This window comes from Xyrauchen texanus, chromosome 15 (genome assembly GCF_025860055.1).
Source record: "Xyrauchen texanus isolate HMW12.3.18 chromosome 15, RBS_HiC_50CHRs, whole genome shotgun sequence".
Classification (NCBI taxonomy): domain Eukaryota; kingdom Metazoa; phylum Chordata; class Actinopteri; order Cypriniformes; family Catostomidae; genus Xyrauchen; species Xyrauchen texanus.
The window spans coordinates 29,520,556-29,537,685 of NC_068290.1; the positions used below are offsets into that span (position 1 = coordinate 29,520,556).

The 17,130-nt window shown below is 38.2% G+C and overlaps 1 protein-coding gene across 2 annotated transcripts in view; it reads right to left on the minus strand.

Annotated features, from left to right (window-relative positions):
• The window catches only part of LOC127655629 (beta-chimaerin-like), a 78,474-nt gene that overhangs the window by 32,355 nt on the left and 28,989 nt on the right, over nt 1-17,130 (minus strand). For both annotated transcript variants that reach the window (XM_052143528.1, XM_052143529.1), the window contains exons 2-4: nt 8,573-8,611; nt 2,609-2,664; nt 2,351-2,382 (exon numbers count right to left, since the gene is read on the minus strand). In XM_052143528.1, the coding sequence (XP_051999488.1) occupies nt 2,351-2,382; nt 2,609-2,664; nt 8,573-8,611 (127 nt within the window). The remainder of the gene's footprint in view (nt 1-2,350; nt 2,383-2,608; nt 2,665-8,572; nt 8,612-17,130) is intronic.

Below are 17,130 nucleotides of genomic sequence, written 5' to 3' on the forward strand. Positions count from 1 at the left end.
AGGAGGAGGATGGTAGTGCAGCGGAGAGAGGTGCTAAGGAAAATGTGGGCTCCTGGTCCCGAACTCGGCGACGACGATCGAACCGTCTTTCTATGCGGATGGCGAGCTCAATCACAGAATCCATGCTGGAGGGAACCTCTCGGGAAAGAATCTCGTCCTTAACCTCCGTGCAGAGACCATCCAGAAAGCGGGCGAGCAGCGCTGGCTCGTTCCAGTCACAGGAGGCTGCAAGAGTACGGAACTCAATGGAGTAGTCAGTAATGGACCGCTCACCCTGACGCAAAGACGATAGGACCCGGGATGCCTCTTCGCCAAAAACAGAGCGGTCAAAATCCCGTATCATCTCCGCCTTGAAATCCAGATAACGGTTAGTACATTCAGCCTCCGCCTCCCAGATGGTCGTTCCCCACTCTCGAGCCCATCCGGAAAGGAGAGATATCACGTAGGCGACACAGGCTCTGCTGTGGGAATAAGTAGTGGGCTGGAGAGAAAAAACAACGTCACACTGGGTGAGGAACGCACAACATTCAGAGGGCTCACCAGCATAGCACGGCGGGTTATTAATCCTGGGTTCCGGAGGCTCGGGAGCCCTGGGGGTGACCGGTGGCTCAGGGCGAAGAAGGGGTATCTGCCTCGAGAGTTCGGAGACCTGAGCCGCCAAGCTCTCAATGGCGTGCCGCGCCGCAGACAGCTCTGCCTCGTGTCTGCCCAGCATCGCTCCCTGGATCTCGACGGCTGACTGGAGTGAGGCCGGGGTCGCTGGGTCCATCTTGGTCGGATTCTTCTGTTATGGGGGTAAGTGAGGACCCAAAAGCGATATAACAGAAACAGAGCTCTTTAATGAAGTTCAGGGAATAATGTCAAGCACAAAGTCTTCTCCTTGAGAGGTATGCAAACAAACAACCCGCAGAGAGGGCGAATAATAAACAGAACAAATAAGTGCTTCCTGGTAGTCTCAGAGCGAACAGTCAGGGTAAGCGGGGAAGCAACTACAGGCTGTGGATCTCTCCCAAGGGCCGACCGGAGTCGAGGGTGGATAGCGGATACCAACTCTCCCGTAGCGTCAGATAACTGGGCACAAATAGTGGAGATGGTTAGCAGCGAACAGAGAGAGATGACAGCGGATGCCAACAGGACAGGACTCAGGACAGGACTCAGGACAGGACTCAGGACAGGACTCAGGACAGGACTCAGGACAGGACTCAGGACAGGACTCAGGACAGGACTCAGGACAGGACTCAGGACAGGACTCAGGACAGGACTCAGGACAGGACTCAGGACAGGACTCAGGACAGAGATAACAGGACTGTAGTTTGCTTAGAGTGAGAGAACTCTAGTGAGAATCCGACAAAGAATGCAGCGAGAGCAGGGAGAGAAGTAGGGAGCTAATCAGAGGAAAGGGGGAACAGGTGGGAAGAGGATTAACGAGGAATTAAGGGGAGATGAGAAACAGCTGGGAGCAGAGGGAAAGGAGAGGGAAAGTAACATATAACGATCAGCAGAGGGCGACAGAGTAGGGGGAAAGAACAGAAACGAGACATAACATGACAAGACAGGACAAGACATGACACTCTCTCTCTCTCTCTCACTCATATACAGTCTTTCATATCAACACCCACCCACACACTGATACACTAGATCAATGTGCATTACATCTAATATCAGACTTAAAGGAACTGTTCATCCAAAAATGTTATGAACTAACCGGCATGTCATTCCAAATGCATACTTTCTACCAATGAACACAAAATGTGAATTTCAAAGAATATCCTGTTGAAAGTGAGTCTGTCAAACTCCAAATTGACCAAAGCATGAACAGTAGTCCTTAAATAGATCCACATGACTAAGCACTACTTAGAGCTACACTATATGGACAAAAGTATTGGGCCACCACTTAATCATTGAATTCAGGTGTTTCCTTCAGTCCCATTGCCACAGGTGTATAAAATCAAGCACCTAGCCATGCAGTCTGCTTTTACAAACATTTGTGAAAGAATGGGATGTCATAAAAGCTCCTGTAGGTGTAAGGTGTAGGTGTCCCAATACTTTTGTCCATATAGTGTATATTGCAAGCTTTGTGTAATGAACAGAATGAAGAGCTTAAAAGACAGTTTCCATACACTTTTTGTTATATGGACATGGACGGCACAGATTTTCTTTAAAATACCTCCATGGAAGAAGAAAGAAATTGATATGGGTTTGGAACAACACAGGGGTTAGTAAATGACAGAATTAGCATTTTTTTATGACCTATTCCTTAAAATTATATATTCTGCCCACAAATTTCACATACATTATTGGATGCATTGAGAGATGTACAGAAGGTAAAATCATAAAGTTAGAAACTCACTCTCTTCCATAGTGCTTGGGCCTGCTCCCCATCTGAAAGTCAAAGAAGGAGAGGGGAAGAGAGAAACACATTGATTGAGAAATACAGTTTGAAACACATCACTTTGTCAAACTGTGGCTCTTCATTTCTAACAGGATGAGTGGAAGTCTTAAAATCAGAACAATTGCTGCAGTGTTTAGTGAAGATATGCTGATTGAGTCAATATGAGTCATGTTTGATAAACCTTGGGAGTGTTCACACATATTTTCCTGTACTAACCTCCTGAGGACATGTGATTCTCTTTGGTCTTGGTGCTTCCTGCTGTAGCTGATACACTGACAATAAATGAAAAATAAAGAAAAAGTTAATAAGAGCTTGGTACTTAGGTTATTGTTCATAATTGGAAGACCAAGGCCTGCTGCATTTTTGAAGTACTGTAAATATCACATCATTCAGAACTGCACAAATCTCTAATCAGATCAATTCAGCACATTGGATATACACAACACCAATTCTAGAGTTCCTGAATTATAGTTTAAACTCTGTATACTAGGGATGTCATTAAATATTGATATATCGATTATTGATCTGCAAATTATTTTATCAATATATTTTTGAAGCACTGATATATTAAAATGAGCCGACATTTAAATTAGAAGCCTAATTTGGATGCTTTCAAATTCACTCAGTTGGCCTCTTTTTAACAGTCTGGCCTCTGCCCTAAAAGCGTAGGGACACCACCAGAGGGTGATATAACATATACTGAAGCCAGCTGCGGTCAGGAAAGGTAACACACACACAGGACAAGCTGTTGCGGTGCAGAACATGGTAGTCCAAAGTTAGGAACATTTTTGTACTTCAAGAACTAACAAAGTAACATTGATGAGTTTGCAGGTTAGTATAAGAAACTGGTCTAACTCCGCAAACTGAACAATCAAAAATGGCAACGTTTATTTTGCAATTTCTCTGTATGTAGCCTTGAAGAGGTCTTTCATTCAAGCAGTCAAACCACAAAATGACATACTTGTAACTGAAAATACATTGTGTAATGCTGCTATATGAAAGATACATAAACACAATATATCATCCAGCAATGGCTAGAGTAAATCATCTTTGTCCTTTGATAATGATTTGGGTACAATTTAATGGAAAACTATGTAAGATGTGCTCCGTGGCACTTCATAATTTTGAAGCTGAGCATTGGCTTAGTGCGTACTTTTGTAGAAAATAATTGTTTCAAATTTTAGAATGCAACATGTCCGGTGACGTGATGTGCCTGGTGTGTGACCCCCTTTAATTTACCCTGCCGCTCACACTTTATCAAAGTTGTGTTGAGAATATTTTTTAAAAAAAAAAAAGCAGCCCAAATTTATATCTGGAAAAAAGTGCATTCAGAAATTATTCAGACCCCTTAATTTTTTCACATTAAGATTAAGATTCAACTTTATTGTCATTGTGCAGAGTACACGTACAGAGCCAATGAAATGCAGTTGTTTTCGCATATCCCAACTAAGCTGGGGTCAGAGCGCAGGGTCAGCCATGAAACAGCGCCCCTGGAGCAGATAGGGTAAAGGGCCTTGCTCAAGGGCCCAACATGGTATCTTGGCATTGCTGGGGCTTGAACCCCTGACCTTTCGGTCTGTAACCCAGAGCCTTAACCACTGAGCCACCATGCTAAAATGCTAAAATGCTTTAAACATGATAGATTTGCTTTCACATCAGTCTATACTCCATACCCTATAAATACAAAACAGATTTTTATAATTTTGCACATTTATTAAAAAGACAAAACTGAAATATCACACTGACATAAGTATCCAGACCCTTTGCTATGACACTTGAAATTTAGCTCAGGTGCATTCCATTTCTCTGGATCATCTTTGAGATGATTCTACACTTTGATTAGTGTCCACCGGTGGCAAATTCAATTGATTGAACATGATTTAGAAAGGCACACACATTCCTATAAAAGGTCTTACAGCTGAAAATGCATTTCAGAACAAAAACCAAGTCATAAGATCAAAGGAACTGCCTGCAGAGCTCAGAGACAGAATTGTGTCGAGGCACAGATCTGGCGAAGGCTACATAAAATTTCAGCCTCATTGAAGGATCCCAAGAGTACAGTGGCCTCTATAATTCTTAAATGGAAGAATTGTGGAACAACCAAGACTCTTCCAAGAGCTGGCCACCCTGCCAAACTGAGCAATCGGGGGAGAAGGGCCTTAGTAAGAGAGGTGAACAAGAACCCGATGGTCACTCTGGTTGTGCTGCAGAGATCATGTTTGGAAATGGGAGAAACTTGCAGAAGGACAACCATCACTGCAATGCTCCACAGATCTGGGCTTTATGACAGAGTGGCCAGACGGAAGACTCTCCTCATTGCAAGACACATGAAAGCCTGCTTGGAATTTGCAAAAAAGCACTTAAAGGACTCTCAGACTTTGAGAAACAAGATTGAACTGTCTGGCCTCAATTCCAAGCATCACGTCAGGAGGAAACCAGGCACCGCTCATCACCTGCCTAATAACATCCCAACGGTGAAGCATGGTGGTGGTAACATCATGCTGTGGGGGTGTTTTTCAGCAGCAAGGACTGGGGGACTGGTAAGGGTTAAAGGAAAGCTGAATGCAGAAAAATACAGAGATATCCTTAATGAAAACCTGGTCCAGAGTGCTGAGGACATCAGACTGGGCTGAAGGTTCACCTTCCAACAGGACAATGACCCTAAGCCCACAGCCAAGACAACTCTGTGAATGTCCTTGATTGGCCCAGCCAGAGCCCAGAGAGACCTGAAAATGGCTGTCCACCAATGATCCCCATCCAACCTGACAGAGCTTGAAAGGATCTGCAGAGAAGAATGGCAGGAAATCCCCAAATCCAGGTATGCAAAGCTTGTTGCATCATACCCCAAAAGACTTGAGACTGTAATTGCTGCCAAAGGTTCTTCAACTAAGTACTGAGTTAAGAATCTGAATACTTGTGTCAATGATATTTAAGTTTTTCCTTTTTAATAAACTTGCAACGTTATCAAAAGTCTGGTTTTTGCTTTGTCTTTATGGGGTATGGAGTATAGATTGAGAAAAAAATAATAGCATAAGGCTGCAACATAACTGTGGCAGGGCGGAGGGCGGGACCGGGTGTGTATAATCACAACCCGGCCCCGCCCTCCGCCCTGCCACTTTAACAAAATGTGAAAAAAATTTTATAATATTTTCTGAATCCACTATATATCGATAATCATCAGGAAAATCTTTTGAAGCGTGTAAATGGCATTGATCCAAAACGTACTGTTTACACATTAAATACTGAATACAAATTTCAGCCGCGAAATTTCAATTATTTATTCTTCCTTTAATTTGTTATTTTGCACAGGTAAAATGCAGACATAACAACAGAGCTATGTTTAAACACTGCAAATTCTACAGTTTGTGCATTCTACCTTTACCAAATAAAGTATCACGTACCAGATTTAAAATGGACTGGTACCAATATTTTCAATTATTGCAACTTTTCAGCAGTTCAGCGCAGCATTTAAAAGTTTTACGTACTGTTTTTTTAAAATAATATATATAGAAATGCAATTGGAAAATATTAGAGTTGCACCGACTGCAATTTTCTTGGCCGATTCTGATTTCCGATTTTTTGCAAGTGTGACCTGCCGATACTGATTTTTTTTCCGATTTTCTTTCTAAGAACTATTATTGACCGCATATACAAACAAAATCTACCTTTCTTCAATGCAACATTTTATTTTATTTTTTAAAATGGGCATTTTCAGCTGGATGATGTTGTTTTGAATGTCTAATTAGGTTTGTTGTTCCGAAAGTTATCGTGGTGGTTCCCCCATGGTTTACTTTGGCCTTACAATTATTACACATTTCGAACTTTATATATTATTCACTCACAGTGAAGATCTTCCACGCCAATGACATGTTTACGTGCGGCTGTGACGTTATTGCCTGCGCCGCTGGCAACAAAACGGACCGGCTTGGAATCGGAAAGACGTGAGGCTGACCGGCCGGTCACCGATCTGGCCGTGCATGCTGAAAATCGGCTAATTCCGGTCCCTGGCCGATTGATCGGTGCATCTCTAGAAAATATACTGAGACACGAGCCTTGTTATGATAATTTGTTTAAAGTTTTATATGTTATTAATGGAGTCATTTCAATTATCGTGCTTAATTTAAAAATGGGCTTAATGGTTTATCATGGCCCTTATTGGTTAACTATGATTTGTTACATTCAACTGTCTACATACTGTACTGTCTCAGTAGTATCAATTTAGTATCTATATCAAGGTATTAGAGGTGGTGTAGTACCAAAGCTAAACATTTTGGCATCAAGCCAACCCTAATACTCTGTTAGACATGAATCCATTAGGTCTGAACTTGAGGATACAAAGCCACTGACACTGCAGCCAGACTAAGCTACAACACATTATAAAAGTGGAATGTGTAATATTGGTAAACCTATTGTAAAATAATAGCTGTGCAGGAGGCAAATGGATAAATCAACACGAACAGCTGGTCAATATGAGAGTGCAGTACATCAAGGGACAGTATCTGGCTTAAGGGGGTTTTAGCACAGATGCTTTGATTATGCTCCTCTGTTTGAAAATGCAGTTCAGAGAATGGAGGTTAATACCAGAAATTCCTCAGGTTATCCTCTCCAAATTAATTGGCTTGCAAGAGTAAGGTCAGTTTGTGCTAACGCTGAACAGCATTCCTTTGATAGAGGGTAATTCACAATGACTTCAAGCCATGATTTCCAACACTAAAGGGAAAATAAACTAGTGTCTCATATACAAATAAACTGATCCTGTGTCCCCTGGTCAAGGAGCCTCTTGTCTCTCCATGTACCTTTATTATCAATCTGTGTCATTCTTTACTGGAAGGGAAAAGTATAAAAGTCATTTCAAACCTGTATGCATTTATATTTATTCATGGAACACAAAAGGAGAATTTCTTCACACTCTTTTCCATACAATGACAGTTCATAGTGACCACATCTGCCAAGTACCAAAAAAGCACTATAAAAGCATCATAATAGTAGTCTATATGACTTATCAGCTACAAAACCAAGTATTCTGAAGCTATTCAATAACTTGACATACTCCACTGCAGTTTGAGAGAAGCGCACGAGTCGTATGCATTACTTTATGTTGCATTTCTGCGACTAACAGACATGTTTACAATGAACTGTTTTACTGAAAAGAGCTGCTTCAGAATTATCCTTTTGTGTTCAACAGAAAAATAACAGAATAAAGTTTTGGAGGGTGAGTAATGAGGGCGGGTAAATGATGTCAGAAGTTTTGTATGAGCTATTAATTTATTATTGGCATAGATTAGTGTTAAAAGAGCAGCACTAGTGAAATGATCAATACGGGCTCAATAACAGCAGTAGATGTGCCGGGGCACTTTAGCTCCACATGGACTCGACCTTCTCTTGATGACTTCAATAAAAGCTGCTCATCATGGACAGCAGCAACAGTCCAAGCACAGAGAGAATCTGGACTAACTGTTTAGATGTATTAAAAAGACTTGTACACAGGGAGCGGGAAGGCACATGACAATAAAGCCAAGTTTTTGTCATGGAAGCTCAGAACAAGCAGTGAATTCTGGGCAACATCCACAAACATGACAAAGATGGAGTCTGCTCTAAAAACACTGCACAGTAAGAGTGAAAAGGAGGGAAAGTGAGGTGAACCATGGGATGTGCTACAAATTACAACAATGCTTACTGGCCAGGGAGCCCTTCAGCACAAAGTTCCACAGAACCCTGATCACCAGCTCTAGGCTACATCACATGCCAGGTTATTGCATTTCTCCAATTGAGAAATTAGTGTGTGAGTGTATCATACTGACTGTTGATTGTTTATTATACATGGTTAGATCTTGCTGATATGCAATTGCATTATGGGTTAACGTGTGTTATACAGTACAATATATACAATAGAGTGATCTTGGAGCGAGAGAGAACACAGACACTCCAGGCAAAAATCACAAAACTTCACTTCAACTCCACACTGCTCACATACTCTGGGATCGGGATTGTGAATCCCGAGTTTTGTCATTTTGCTGTGAAGTGTGTCAACTGGATCTAGTTTTGAAGTATTCAAGTCTTCACTGTGATTATGATTTCTTAACTTTTATATTACAACCATGTTGGTTTAGCTATGAACATCATCATTAGGACACATGCATGACATTGAAAATTTCCTTCAAAAAACATTAAAATACTCACGATAGGACTTCCATATTGGTGGTTGATAATCTTCAGGATCTACAAAAAAAAAAAAAAAAAAAAAAAGATAAGATAAGATAAGATAAGATAAGATAAGAATGTCAGACTGGGAGGACCTTTTTTATGATTTATTTGCTATGAACACATGCTAAAGTAATTGTTTCTTGTAAGCTTTTCTCACTTAACAGTGCACTTCATACATAACCTGATACTTACGATCAGTTTAGAGTGTTCTAAGGTTATTAGAATATTTTATTAATGTAAAGTTATTCTGTAAACTGTGATGGATATTTGTAATGGTCAGTGAGGTTAGGTGAAAGTTCAAGATCTAAATGCAGCTTTTAATGAAGCTACACAAAGCACATTCAGGAAATCCTTAAACACAGGAAGCATTAGAAATCAAGAAAACAAATATTACAACCATAATTGGAAAATAACTAAAAAGAACACAGGAAAACCAAGGGATTAAATACACAAGGGGCAAACTAGGAAACACCTGTGACTAATAATCACAAGAACCCATGAAACAAAAGACAACGACAAGAACTACAAAACCCATAATCAAAACACAAAACAAGCAGGGAACAATAAACATGTAATTGTGACAATACTGCACTACATGGCTCTGACAACATAATCCTCTCTCTACAACAGTGTTTCCCAACCTTTTTTCTGCCACGGCACATTTTTACGACTAAAAACATTCTACGGCACACCACTATCCCACATAGGCTAACCATCGTCGATATTTTATCCTTTTCAAGACCTTGTCCATGTTTTCTGTCCGTCTTAGTAGCACGTTTACTTGTAATGTTTGAAATTCGGCTATGCAAAAAAAAAAAAAAAAAAGTCACATACAGAGCTTGCGTTAGACTTTCTTATCGTCCGTCATTTAGATGGACAGGGTCGTAAAAATTCCGTCACAACTTACTATTACCCGTCATTTTATTTTTCATATTTTAATGATCATAAGACATTTAATAGCTTTTATTTTCATTCACATTTTAATTTTTAATCATGAACTTACTGGACGACCATATAGCAGATTATGTCTTTATTTAGGCTATTTATGAGGAGAACAGATGAACAACAGAGATACCACACCAAGCAGATGAATGTTTTTGCCACTAAAACACGACATATGAACAACGCAATATTATAAAAAAACAAATACAAGTAAAATATGAACAAAAGAAATCCGCTTCGACTTAAAGTGGGTGCTCGCCTGTCACGCATCAAGGCGTCTTTGCCTCGGACAGAAGACTTCTCGTGGCTGTTTTAATTTGGTTCTGGAGCGCCGCATCGCCCTCCACATGACAAGAGTTGAAGAAAGTGTCACAGAGGGGCGATTTTATGAGTTTGCCACGTAAAAAAGCGGGAGGTGTACACAATAAACATTGAAAACATGTATTTGGAAGAGAGAAAATATCAGAAATCGATAGCGTTTTCTTGGTGAATTTAAATTAGTTCAATAACTGGAGTCTCAGTTTGTAAACGATAAGGTCATATTTAGTTAAAATAGACAATCAATGTCTCTTCAGAAATGTGGACAGTTTTTAAATATATTTATTGTTGCTTACTCTCAAAGACATTATTGTTGAAGCAAAAAAGTGTGTGTGAAAAACACTTTGGTGTAAAGTCACTTCATGGACGCGAGTCACGAGAAAGACCCTTAATGCGTATAAATAGGCTATCACTCACTTTTGCACATTAATCATTGCTCTTCACAATCACAAAAATAAATTCTTCAGAAAGGTGAGGAGTTTGGATCCCTGAAATTATTATTATTATTATTATCATGCATTTATTTATAGTGGAATTTTGTAATTTTCCACGGCACACCTGCCAGTCTTTCACGGCACACTTGGGAAACACTGTTCTACAATCCCCTTAGGACTATACATGTTTAACACTTCTTTCATTTAGTTCCTGTGCACAAGGATGGAAAATATACACATTTTGCTCTTTGTGAAACACTTGTACAACTAAACACACACACACACAAACACACACACACCTGGGATCACGGAAAAAGAGGAGATGATCATCGCTCACCTATCAAACACTTTTACACGTTTCTAGGATAAATTGTAAAAAAAATAAAATAAATTACGTTAGATTTGGGCAGAGGAAAGAGAAGAACTATATTTGGTATAATTATTATTTATGCACATAGAAGATCTATTTATTTTTTGTATAATAATTTTTTCATGTTGTACAGCATGAGGTGTTTATGATAATATTACGTATGCCTAAAACTCTCTACACTAGAGTGATAAAGTGGACAGGGAAGAAGAACCTCAGGTAAGCAGGTAATGTATCTGAAAATCGGAACAAAATGACAGCCAAGGAATGAAGATTAATTTGCAGAGATTATGATCTCTGCATTTCCATAGCAGACTGAAACAGTAGAAGGGTATCAAATAACGTCTGACTTGTAGAAGACAAAGTCATTTTTTTATAAAACAGACAGTTCTGACCCTAAAGTCTGATTAGATGAGAAAATGCATATAAATGCATATATTCTATAATGTGTCCAATTGCTATGTGGTTTGGCAAATGTAAACAGCCTACAGGCAAATTAACTATAGTACTTAGAAGATGACATTTTTATTCAGGTTATTGTTGTTAATACATTTGTAATTAATGTTAATATTAAATAAATATTTATTGAACATTGATGTCTTTATTATAATATTGTTGCTGTTGCCATTTCATAAAAAAAAACATTTCATAACTCCTTGGGCCAAGGACACCACTTACCCATGGTTAAATCACAGTAATGCACACAGCCTCAAGTGGTTTGTTGCCTTATATACTGTATATATATATATATATACACACACACACACACACACACACACACACATACACATATATACATATATACATATATTTCATTTTCATTAGTCTAATGTTTTACATTTTTAATGCATATGATTTCAATATTTTATTTATTATTATTTACTATTTATCAGTGACTAATTGTAAGGAGTTATCATGCAAAAAGTATTTTTTTGGAGTGTCTAAACAGGCTTCAGAGAGGAGACAGAAAGCATTTATACAAAATAAATAAATAAATAAAACAGGGTTTTCAGGATGGTTCCTCTCAGTCCTCTCACACTATTTAAAAATCACATAGTTTCAACCCTGTATTCTGATTGGATGAGCTGAGATTGGAACTTGCTAGGTTGCTTGGCACCAGTAAACAGCATACAGTTATATACATCTATATAAATTGGCATAGGAATTTTTTAGATTGTCTTCTATCATACAGCTGTTGCCGCTGTTTTATAAACTCTTTGCGTATAGTGTTAATTTAAGGACACGTTTACCTGTGGTAAAATTACTGTAACACATAGCCTCTTGTGGCTTATTTTTATTATCATTTTATTATTGTTTTACATTTTATATTAATTCAAGTAATTTATTGGATTGATATTATTAACATTTACTCTTTTTTAATATAATTTAGTATGGAATATCATGTATAATGTGTAAAATATGCCATTAAAATATATGTACTTACATTTCAGACAGTCTAAACAGCCTTCATACAGGAGACTGAAAGCATCAAAACAAAAATAAATAATTTAAAAAGGGTTCTCAGAAAAACAAGACGGTCCTTCTCAGTCCACTCACAGTCTAGCCAGACAGGCTTCTAGGTGATCAATATTAGTAAAGTGTGTTAAGTAGGACTGGAAGTAATCCATAAACAGAAAAATGTTGGCAATGAAAGAGAGACTTACTTGACAATACAGTAGAACTGCTTGTGCACAGCCTAATTGTATGAGACTATGGCTTTGATCAGTGTTTCCTCATCAAAGAGCAATGACAAATACAAATGTCTGAGTTCAGTGGTTATGATACACCTTGGAAAGTGTGTTAAAGTTCAGAAAGTGTGATCGTGTGATCTTAAAGGTATGTGTGTGAGGGGAAACATGGGGACAGCAAGTGAGAGAAAGAGAGTAGAAAGCAGCAGCCCTTGTTCCTTCAGTAAAACAGTGTCTATGAGTGTATAAATCAGTGCGCGTTCTCTGATCTTCCCTGAATATATGCTGCTCTCTAAGGATCCATGTCTTATTTCAGGCACCATCTCTTTTACTGTCAGCACTTTAAGACTGTGGGTAGTCAGCATTTCGTCCCTGCCTACACACTCACAACACAAGCCCAAAGTCCAGTCCCCAGCACACATATGAGATACAAAGTGCTCCATTCAAACCAGTACAATCAAACATGTAACAACTGGAATCCTATACAACTACAAGAGTTAAATGAATAGTTCACCCAAAAATTTACATTCTGTCATAATATACAGACTTTTCTGTTGATCCAAACATGTATGAGTTATTATTATCATGGAACACAAAAGGAGATGTTACTCAGAATGTTTGGGACCGACATGTTGTTTAGATGTTTAGAATTTGCCCGTAAGATTGTGTTGTTTAGTTTTCAATGGTTTTCCCATTCTTCAAATACATACGCCTGAATCCCAGCGTGTTAATTTGGCGGTCGTGTCTCCTAATGGATAATATGGATTTAAGTAAAACTTTGGAGAGTGAGAAGCTTTTTAAACAACACAATTCACGTAGCGATATTTTGCATTTTTTGGGGTTTTGCCTGATGAGACCGGGAAAACCCATTTGCCGTGAAATTTCAAGTCAAAGGGGGAAACACCAGAAACTTTATTAAACACATCCGGACACATCCCACTGCTCCTGCAGAATACACACTAGTTTGTGCCACTTCATTTAACCAAAATGCTTTATCTCAACATTTGCAGATTTAACGTTTCTCTGAAAAATCGAACGTGGCTTGTTGAGCGCATTACCGTGGAGACATAGTGCATGTGGAGGCTTCACGCTATTCTCCGCGGCATCCACCATTTCTTTCTTCCTAATATATTAACAATTTCTTCATGTGCAAATAAACGACAAAAATTAGCTGACAACACAAATGAGAAGAAACTGCTATCTACCATTTCAAAAACAATATTATTTTTTTAGATTCTTTTTACAAAGTTAAAGTTGTGTGTGAAATTTAGTAAATATAGTGCTATATAAGAGTTTACAATTTTGTTTATCTATTTTATGTATATGTTATTTACAATATTAAATGGGTTTTATATCTGCATTTTATCAGCCTATCGACCACACTGCTCTCTGGATATCGGCACTGGCCATTAAAAAACCCATATCGGTGGACCACTAGCTGTAATAATGAAACAGCTGCTCAAAACAGTCTTTTCAATGTTACAATAACTTTATTTTTATGTTACCAACATTCAAATATTATCAGAAATAATGGAATCAAAGTTTTTTATTTTTTACATTTAACTAAGAATGTATTAGGTAACAAGTTAGTCAATTTGAGCCATCAAATCAGTTATTTTTACCACTTCCGGAGCAACAAGTGGAATGGCAAGTTTCTAAGGTCCACCTTTGCTATAACAAACTGTGTTAAGAATGAACACACTTTTGTGTGGTATCATGATACTATTCGGTATTATGATACTTTAGCTTGAATAGTATTGTAATATATGATTATGGTATGGAAACAACCCTAGAAGAAATTAAGTTGGGTGAGAAATTACAGAATTTTTATTTTTTGGTGAACTATCTCTTTAAGAAATGAGTGAGCAATGCAGCAAGAGATTAGTCTGTGTTTAAATCTTGACAAAATTATAAAAAACATTATACAATTTCATTAAACAAGCAAACCATAGTTCCCACAAAAAAAAAAAAAAAACATGTCCGACCACTCACCACAGGCTGTTGGAAACAGGTGAAAGGCACTCTGTTGAGGACAAAAAAATCTGAGCTGCTCAGCATATTTTCTTTTAATACCCTGCCTTTAATAAAGGATATGAAAAAAGCAATTGCTATACTAAACCAGAACAAAAGGATTGAGGCTTTGAGAAAAACTGTTCCCATGTAATCCCTCTGCATGTGCTTGCAAGAAGAATATTTCGCAAGAACATCAAGCGATTTAGAGTCCAGTAAAAAGTCTTTCTAAAAAGAGGAAGATATATCTATTTTTAAATGTTGCCTGAGGTTTGGATCTGTGTTTTGCTAGCAATTTCTGTAAATTATGCAATGACTTTTATACTGTGTGTATATATATATATATATATAAATAAATAAATAAATACATAAATGTCCAAATTGGGCCCAAAGTGTCAATAGTTTGTGTAGCCACCATTATTTTCCAGCATCGCTTTAACCCTCTTGGGCATGGAGTTTACCAGAGCTTCATAGGTTGCCACTGAAGTCCTCTTCCACTGAAAATGGCTAATTGGGCCCAATTTGGGCATTTTCACTTAGGGGTGTACTCACTTTTGTTGCCAGCGGTTTAGACATTAATGGCTGTGTATTGAGTTATTTTGAGGGAACAGCAAATTTACACTGTTATACAAGCTGTACACTCACTACTTAACATTGTAGCAAAGTGGCATTTCTTCAGTGTTGTCACATGAAAAGATATAATCAAATATTTACAAAAATGTGAGGGGTGTACTCACTTTTGTGAGATACAGTATACACACACACACACACACACACACACACACACACACGTTGGGTTTCCATGTTTTATGGGGACTTTCCATAGACATAATGGTTTTTATACTGTACAAACTTAATATTATATCCCCTATCCCTAAACCTACCCCTAAACCTAACCCTCACAGAAAACGTTCTGCATTTTTACATTTTCAAAAAACATAATTTATTCTAATTATTGTTTATGGTTTCCCTCATGGGACCGACAAATTGTCCCCACAATGTCAAAAATGTTGTATTATACTATCCTTATGGGGACATTTGGTCCCCACAAATTGATAAATACACGCTCATATACACACACACACACTGTATATTCACTTTTTTTTAGAGGATTCCATTCTCTGCAGCAGAAAATGGATGCTGGCAATTGAAGGCAAAGTCCTCTTCCCGACAATTGACCTAGACATGTCCTCAGCATTTGGTGTTCTTTTTGGTTGCTATAATATGTTTAACATAGACCGCCAAGTGGAAGCAGCCATTACTTTGTAGTTCATTCAGAGGTAAGTACATCTTTCATTATGCCATAATATTAAGTAACATTAAGAATTTTAAAAGATAATTTATATTTATAGAGATAAGTAGGGGGAACATCCCTCCATCTTATGACCAAATAATGGAATATTTCAGCCAAAAATTACAATTCTGTCCTTATTTAGTTGTCTTTGTGTCATATTAAAGCTACGTGACTTACTTTCTGCAATGGAAAATTAAAGACAGACTTGTTGTTCTTTTCCATGCAGTTACAATGAATGTGAACAGAAATTTAAGAGGTTATTCACAGAAAATCATAACATCTGTCCAAGCTAACATTTATCTCATTCAAAGATGTCCATTTTTTTTATTAAAGGAATATTCTGGGTTCAATACAAGTTAAGCTCAATCAACAGCATTCATGGCATGATGTTGTTAACAACAAAAATCATTTAGATTAGTCCCTCCTTTTCTTTAAAAAGATAAATAATTAAAAAATTAGGTTTCAGTAATGCACTTACAATGGAAGTGAATGGAGCCAATTTTTGGAGGGTTTAAAAAGCAGAAATGTGACGTTTATAATTTTATAAAAGCACACATTAATTCTTCTGTGAAAACTTGTGTATTATTTGAGCTGTAAGGTTGTTAAAAAAAATGTTCACGGTCGTTTTAGGGTTAATGTTGTTATGTTGTCATAGCAATGAAGTTGTGTAATTGGATATAACTTTACACAGAAAATCATGTTAACACACATATTGTTTACATCTTGTGTCTATACCTTTGAAACAGTGAGTATTTTAACATTTACAGATTGGCTTCATTCACTTCCATTGTAAGTGCCTCACTGGAACCCATATTTTTATTTTTAAAGAAAAGTAGGGACGATTTTAAATTAACTTTTGAGGTAATCAACATTATACCACAAATGCTGCTGAACCTGGAATATTACTTTAATGTTTATTTCAAAGAAAATGTTGATCTGATTCACAGAACCAGTGTTAATGGTTCATTCACAAATCGGACAGACATGGTTCTCAAGCTCAGCTTTGTGAAAAGGGATTTTTGTCAGTTTCTCACATAAAGCTATCATAGGACTTCTAAGGACTTATATATAATGCAGTTGAATTGACCACTTTTATGATACATTTATTGTGCATTTGTGTATTTTTGAAGTTTGAAAACTTTCCCCATTTATTGTAATTGCATAGAAAATAACGGAACATTCCTTATTACGTTCCGGGGTCTAGTCTAGTTCCAGTCTGACGCCCTGGCCGGCGTGAGTGTGTGGCAGGACTGGAACCCTCTGTCCTCCCCTCAGCCCTCGCGGCTAGATGTTCCTGGGTTCGGGGCGCTCTCACAGCCACCCACTTGCCCCCCCCCCCAGTTCCTTTCTTTCCGGAGGTACATGAAGAGCTGACGAAGTCATGGAGGGCACCTTTCACTGCCCAAAACCGTCTTCCTCGCTTGTCCGCTCTCACTACCCTTGACGGCGGGGCAGTCCATGGGTACACGGAGCTCCCCAGG